General features: G+C 69.3%; 1 protein-coding gene across 6 annotated transcripts in view; it reads right to left on the reverse strand.

Annotated features, from left to right (window-relative positions):
* Positions 1 to 3094: 3094 nt before the first annotated feature.
* The window catches only part of SH2B1 (SH2B adaptor protein 1), a 7058-nt gene continuing 2938 nt past the window's right edge, over positions 3095 to 7214 (reverse strand). For 2 of the 6 annotated variants that reach the window (XM_026056914.1, XM_026056910.1), the window contains 8 exons: positions 6769 to 6870; positions 6562 to 6656; positions 6263 to 6369; positions 5982 to 6188; positions 5437 to 5654; positions 5179 to 5350; positions 3935 to 4031; positions 3095 to 3723 (listed from right to left, as the gene is read on the reverse strand). In XM_026056914.1, coding sequence (XP_025912699.1) covers positions 3705 to 3723; positions 3935 to 4031; positions 5179 to 5350; positions 5437 to 5654; positions 5982 to 6188; positions 6263 to 6369; positions 6562 to 6656; positions 6769 to 6801 — 948 coding nt within the window. In that variant the 5' untranslated portion in view covers positions 6802 to 6870 and the 3' untranslated portion in view covers positions 3095 to 3704. Of the gene's footprint in view, positions 3724 to 3934; positions 4032 to 5178; positions 5351 to 5436; positions 5655 to 5981; positions 6189 to 6262; positions 6370 to 6561; positions 6657 to 6768; positions 6871 to 7011; positions 7209 to 7214 lie in introns of those variants that run through there. The other 4 variants (XM_026056916.1, XM_026056915.1, XM_026056913.1 and 1 more) reach the window with 4 other exon arrangements.

Below are 7214 nucleotides of genomic sequence, written 5' to 3' on the forward strand. Positions count from 1 at the left end.
CGCCCCCCCGCCACCCGCCCCCCGGTTATTTCTGGCCCTGACGGACAGGCGGGACTTGGGCGCCGTGGGGCAGACCCTCGCCCGGACGCGGGGGTCCCCCCGGGGGGGCTGCGCTGCCCGCGGGGCGGAGCGGGGGTGGCCGCGCTGGGGGGCAGAGCGGTCCACCCCACGGACACCTGGGGGGCCGGGAAGCCCACGGGGAGCGCCCGGACGCCTGGGTCCCTCTCGGGGTCAGAGGGGTCCACGGGGGCAGAGCGGGGACACCTGGACGCCTGGGTCCCTCTCGGGGTCAGAAGGGTCCACGGGGCAGAGTGAGGATGCCCGGACGCCTGGGTCCCTCTCGGGGTCAGAGGGGTCCACAGGGCAGCACCCGGACGCCTGGGTCCCTCTCGGGGTCAGAGGGGTCCACGGGGGCAGAGCGGGGACACCTGGACGCCTGGGTCCCTCTCGAAGGTCAGAGGGGCCCATGGGGCAGCACCCGGACACCTGGGTCCCTTTCAGGGGTCAGTGGGTCCCACGGGGCGGAGCAGGGGCACCCGGACGCCTGGGCCCGCTGGAGGGGCCGCCCCAGGAGCCGAAACCAGATCCGCACTTGTGGCGTAAACAGGGATTTGGTGTCCGGCCCCTGGGGCCAGGGGGGCTGGCGGGGTCGCCCCCTGCCCCACGGCAGCCCCACGGCAGCCCCACCGCCAGGGGGCTCCAGGGCTTGACTTACAGCCCCGGCAGGCCGTGTCCTCACGCCCGGGGTCGCGGGACCCCCCCTTCCCCCACGGCTCGGGAGGGAGCCCAGGCGTCCGGGCGGCCCGACAGACCCCCTGCCCCCCTGGAGGACCCAGGTGTCCGGGCTGGTCCCGCTCCGCTCGACGGACACCCCGAGAGTCTCCCCGCTGGGACTCAGGTGTCCGGGGGGCCCAGCCCTGCCCCCCGGGCCCCGGGTGCCCTGGGGGGGCGTGGGGCTGCCCCACGGCGCAGGGGGCCGGGGGGTGTTGGGTTCCTGGCCGTAACTCGAGCCCCACCTGCTCCCGCCTGGCTCCAGTTACCCCAACCATGGCCTTTGGCAGAGTCAGCGCCGGGGGGGGCTGGCCCGGCCCCACAGCCTGCCCCATAGCGGCCTGGGACCCCTCCAGCCCCCTGGCCTGCCTGGCAGAGGGCTAGGGGGCCGAGGACATCCCCAGCCCCACAGGCTGCCCCAAAGTGGTCTGAGGACCCCTCTCCAGCCCCACAGCAGGCTCTAGGGACCAGGCTCCCCCACAAGTCCCCCAACTGGCCCCATAGCGGGCCAGGGACCCCCCCAGCCTGCCCCACAGCGGGCCAGAGAGGCTGGGGTATCCCCAGCCAGTCCCTAGCTGGCCATGGGGTGGATGGGGGGGCCCCCACCTCATAGCCAGTCCTGGGGGGGCACTTGGGTGACCGGGAACCCCCCCAACTGCCCCACAGACAGTTCTGGGGGTGGGGGATGGCAGGCTTTGGGGGCGCCACGGGCCCACGGCCCCATAACCTGCCCCACAGCTTGCCTGGGGGAGCTCTCGGGGTCCTCCAGCCCCATAGCCCCACCACCACCTGGCCAGGTGGCACAGGGACACTGAGCCCCCCTCACGCTCAGACCCACATCCTGCCCCACGGTGCAGGAGGAGGGGTCCGAGGCCCCCTCACCGCCCCACGGCGTCCGTGGGGCAGCACCGTGCTGTGCCCAGCCTGGATCCCCCTGGGGCCGCATTGGGGCGGGGGGGGAAGGCGACAGGTATAAACCCCCCGTCCCCGAGCCCAGAGCCCGGCCGAGGGCCCAGGCGTCCGGGGGTCCCAGCCAGGGGGGGAGGAGGGCGCTCGGCTTTACCCTATAAGGGGCCCGCGGGCGCCGGGGCCCAAAATAGCCGCGGGGGGGCCGGGCTGGGACAGCTGGGCCCCGGGATTAGGAGTGAAGCGCCGAGATTTCCACCCCCCGGGGCAGCTGCTGGGGCCCCCCCGGAAAGGGATGCGGCCCCCCAAAACCATCCCTGGGGAGCCCCCAACAGGACGGGCCCCCCCAAACTGCCCCAGGGACCCCCAAACACCCAAACCTGCCCCTGGGCAGCCCAAAATTGGGATGGGACCCCCCTCAGTCCTTCCACACAGTCCCCCAAACTGACCCAAACCTGCCCCAGAAATGCCCAGAGCAGCATGGGGACCCCCAAACTGACCCACACCAGCCCTCAGGGATCCCCAGATTGACCTAAAACTACCTCAAAATGGCCCCCAAAGACTCTCTAACTGCCCCAAACCTGCCCCGAGGATCCCCCAGCTGCCCTGGGGACCCACAAAACTGCCCAAGGACTCATAAGCTGGGACAGGGACCCCCAAAATTGACCCAAATTTGCTCCAGGGATCCCAGAACTGCCACAGAAACCTCCTAAATGCCCCAAACTGCCCTAAAACTGCCTTGGGGGCTGCAAACCTGCCCCCAAAACACCTAAAACTGCCCCCAAATGGCACCAGGGAGCCCAAACTGCCCCCACAGCCCCCCCTAACTGCGTCAGAAAGGCCCCAGAGATCCCAAATTGGCTCTGCAGATCCCCAAAACTGCCCCAAAATGGGGCCAGCTCCCCCCAGGGATCACCCAGGTGGAATGGGGACCCCCAAAACTGCCTTCAGTCACCACTCAACTGCCCTAGAGCCCCCCAAAACTGGAAATAGGGCCCCAAACTTCCTCTAGCAACCCCTAAACTGCCCCAAAGCCCCCCCCGGGACCCCAGAGCTGCTCTGGGGACCCTCTGAATTGGGATGGGGACCCTGAAATCAACCCAAAGACCCCCAAAGCCCCCCTGGCACCCCAAAGCTGCTCTGGGGACTCTCTAAATTGAGACGTGGACCCAGAAATCACCCCAGAGACCCCCAGACCTGCACTAGGGACCCTCAAATCTGTCCCTGGGACCCCCAGTGCCCTCCAAGCCCCCCGTGAGCTGCCCAAGCTGCCCAGGTCTCCCCAGTGCGGCCCCACACGGAGACGGTGGGGTCTGGCCCCCCTGCCTAGGATAAGGGGCAGCCCCCCATCTGCCCCGGGAGAACCGGGGCCGGTGCCGGCCCTGCACCCCCCCCACCCCCAGACGAGGCCAACGGCTCCGGTTTTCTGCTTTTCTTTTAAAAGGCGCCCGCGGTTTCTGTACAAACCGACCCGAAACGGGAAAGGGGAACGGGACGCGGCTGTCGACTGGCCCCAGAGGGGGGTGGGGGGGGGGCAAAACCCACCCCCAGGGGTGGGGGCAAAACCGCCCCCGGTAGAAAAATAAACCTCAGGGGGGGCCGGAGACGAGGCACAGGAGCCATTTCTACCCCCCCGGGGCAGCCCCTGTGCCCTGTAGTGTCTGGGGGGGACTGTAACGTACCTGGGGGCCTGCAGAGGCGGTACCGCGGCGGGGGGTCCCTGGGGCAAAAAGGGGTAAAGGGGGTAGAAACGAGGTCCGTGAAGGGCAGAGGGAGCCGAGGGGGCTCAGACAAAAGAGTACTGGTTGCTGACGGCCCGAGCGCGTCCCGGTCCCCCGTCGGGCTCCTCGGCGTGGGGGCCTCTGGCCCGAGGCTCCCCCCGGTCGCCGTCAGACGCTTCCTCCTCCTCTTCCTCCTCCTCTTCCTCCTCGCCGGGGGTGTCCAGAGACGGGGCAGGGCCTCCAGCGTCCAGGGGTGCCGGGGGCCCCCGCGGCGGCGGCGGGGGCGGCGGAGCGGGGGGCGGCACGCTACGGGACGTGCTCAGCTCTGCGGAGAAACGGATGGGAAGGGGGGGGACGGACGGACGGACGTCAGCCGGAGCCGCGGGACCCCCAGGGACATCCCTGTGGCCGCCGGCGCCCCGCGGCCGCCGCCGTCCCCCTCCCGCCGCCCGCCGCCAGCCGGGGGGGACGCGGGAGGGCACAATGGGGGGTGTGATGCTCTCAGGCACGCCGGGGCCCCCCCCGGTCACACTTACAAACAGTCACTCGTGCCGATGGAGATGAGCCCGGGCGAGTCGGGGCTGCGAGGGCTGGGCTCACAGGCGGCCGCGCGGCTCCCGGACCTGTCCCTGCCTGCAGGGAGGGCGCGGGAGCGGGGGGACGGGAGACAGAGACGCCCGTGAGAGACGGGACACGGGGGGGGGACACGGGGACACACAGAGGGGACGAGGGCCGGAGCGGCAGGGCTGGCTCCCAGGAGGAAGGCAGGCAGGCAGATGGGAGCGCTACGGGGAGGGAGGCACGCACACTGGCGGAACAGGCAGACACAGCTACGCACAGGCGCACACACAAGGAATACAGGCAGACACAGTCCTGGATATACACATGCGGAAAGGAAACAGGCAGACACAGGCACACCAACGTGGAACAGCTAGACAGAAAACAGGAAGGAACAGCTTGACACGGGCACGCACACTTAGAAAGAAAAACGCCTGGAAACGGGCACACACACAGTGGGAAAACCAGCCAAAGACCCTTATGCATTGAGCTGGAAAGAGACACGGACACAAGCATGCCCCGGGGAGGGGAACAGCTGGACACGGACGCATGCGGGAGTTGCGAACAGCCAGAGCCACACTCAGACAGGAGAGCAACCGGATGTACACATTCACTGGGGGGGAACAGCCGGACACGGACACACACACGGAGAGGAGAGCAGTGGAGATGGATGTGCACGCATGGAGAGGGAACAGCCAGGCGCGCACAGATGGAGAGGAACCAGCTATACGCAACCAAGTGTGTGCAGAACACAGTTGGACACAAACACACGCATCCCCCCAAAATCGGTTAAATACACATAAGGAGAAAAACAAAACAACTAAACACAGGTACACACGCAGAGAAGAAAACAGTCGAACGCACATGAAAAGAGAGGGAAACAGGCAGACGCGCACATACACGCGTGCAAAGAGAAAAGGGCTCGACACGCACATGGAAAAGGAGCAGCCAAACACACACACGCAATGGGAATAACCAGGCACGGACACGCACACGTAGACAAGGAACAGCCAGACACAGACACGTGAGAAGGGAACAGTCGGACCAACCCCAGGGAAAAGCCAGGAAAGAGCTCCCAGAGCAGCGAGAGGAAGCCGGGGCTGAGGGCCCGTGAGCCCCTGCAGCAGGGATGGAGCAAGCCGGCGGCCCCAGAGCAGGGACGGAGTGAGCCGGTGGCCCCGGCATGGAGATGGAGCGAGCCGGTAGCCCCGCGCGCCCTCACCGTGCAGCCGCTGGGACGCCACGACGTAGCTGACGAGGGTGACGTCGCTGGAGCCGCCCGACTCCAGAGGAATGGGGTGCACCCGGAAGTGCTCCAGCATGTCGAAGATGGTCTGGAACCAGAGGTGCTGCACGCGGCACTGGGCGTCCTCGTTGAGCGAGAGCCGCAGGTGCTGGGGACGGAGGAGACGGAGGGGACGGAGGAGACGTCAGCCCCGGCGGCGGCCCCGGCCCCCCAGCCGCCCCCCGGCTGCCTCACCTTGGCCTTGCCCTGGAAGTTGAAGGTGAGGACGTACTCTCCCCGGCGCGTCTCGCTCTGCCGCACCAGGAAGACGCCGTGGCTGCTGGTGCCCCCCGCCAGCACCAGCTGGGCCGCCTTCAGCCGTGAGAGGGTGCCGTGAAACCAGGGGTACTCGGAGAGCGGGTGCTCGGGGTCCCCCTCGCCCGCCTCCGCCTCTGCCTGGAAAAGGAAGGACCCTGCCGAGGGCACGGAGAGCATCAGAGAGACCAGAGTGGAAAGAGGGAGCCTTAAATGCTCCCTGGAGAGACCCGGCTGCAGCCTGGAGAGCCCCAGCACCACGGCTGAGACCCCAAACCCGCCCCAGAGAGCCCCAGGACCAGGACGGAGACCCCAAACCCGCCCTGCACAGCCCCAGCACCAGGGATGAGACCCCAAACCCACTCCGGAGAGCCCCAGGGCCGGGACGGAGACGTCTCCGCACACCCCGGGTGGCCGGAGATGCACAGGGCTGGCGCCGTCCAGCCCTGGGGGCTGAGCGATGCCCTGCGCCCCCGGGCCCATACCTGCTCCGTCGGGGGTGTCGGGGAAGGGGGTGTGCAGCAGCCCGGGGGGGAAGGGGGCCTGGAGCCGCTCAGCCGCCTCCTCGATGGGGATCCGTGGGGGCAGCTCCGGGGGCAGCATCTCCATGGAGTCAAAGTGGGAGGCGGCGATGGAGACGGAGCTGGGCGACACGGAGGCCGAGGGGCGCTCGGAGAGGCCGCCGTAGGCGCCTGGGGGTGGCGGGGAGGCCGTCAGGGCCGGCCTGGGGGCGCCGGGGGCCGGGGCGCGGGGCGCCGGGACTCACCCTGCGCCAGGTGCTCGCTGCTCTCGCCGGGCAGCAGGGGCAGCTCCCGGCTGGGCACGCTCTCCGAGTGGTTGAGGCACGGCGCCACTGGGCTCTCCGCCTCCTCCCTGCGGCACACGGGGACAAGCGCTGGTGGCCCCGTCCTGTGCCCCCAGCACGGGGAACACCCTGCCGCCGTGGAGGGGAAGCGGCGGGAGAGGGGCCCACGGACAGGGCGGACCCGGGAGGAAGGTGCCCGCGGGAGCGGGAGGCCCGGGAGGTCCCGGGGCAGCCGGGGAGCGCGAGCGCGCAAGGCTCACCCCGGGCTCATGCAGTCCTGGATGTCGGCCAGCCACGACTTCATCTGCAGCGAGTCGACCGTCTCCAGGATGTACTCGAGCGAGTTCTCCATCTGCTGGCACGCGAGGAGGAGGAGGAGGAGGAGGAGGAGGAGGAGGAAGAGAAAAGGTGTCAACGCCCGCCGGAGCAGATCCCCCCCGCCTCGCCCCCGTTCCCCATCCCAGCACCTTCAGGACGAACGTGTTCTCCTTGTCGGGCATCTCCAGCGGCGTGGTGGTGCGCACGGCCGTCACCGCCGAGCACAGGATGCTCACGCGCGCCTTGGTGGCCTGCGGGGGGGGGGATGGAGATGAGGTGACGGGGACGGCGACCCCCAGCCCCTCGCGGGTGGGGTGGGGGGCTCCAGTTCCTCCCCAAAAATGCGTCCCCAGAGGCTCCCAGTCCCCCTTCCCCGCGCCTCGCTCGGAGACCTTGGGAGCAGGCTCCCCTTCCGAGCCCACCTTCGGCGGGACGTAAAACTCCAGGGCGTAGCCGTCCCCGTCGCCCTTCCCGGCCTTCCGGAGCAGCAGGCGGCACCGCTGCCAGCGGGCCCGGCCCCCCACGCCCGCCCCGGGCCCCCCGTCGTCCGCCACGATGAAGTTGAGCACCCCCTCGCGCCGGACGCTGCAGGGCT

This window comes from Apteryx rowi, unplaced genomic scaffold (genome assembly GCF_003343035.1).
Source record: "Apteryx rowi isolate R43461 unplaced genomic scaffold, aptRow1 scaffold_1343, whole genome shotgun sequence".
Classification (NCBI taxonomy): Eukaryota; Metazoa; Chordata; class Aves; order Apterygiformes; family Apterygidae; genus Apteryx; species Apteryx rowi.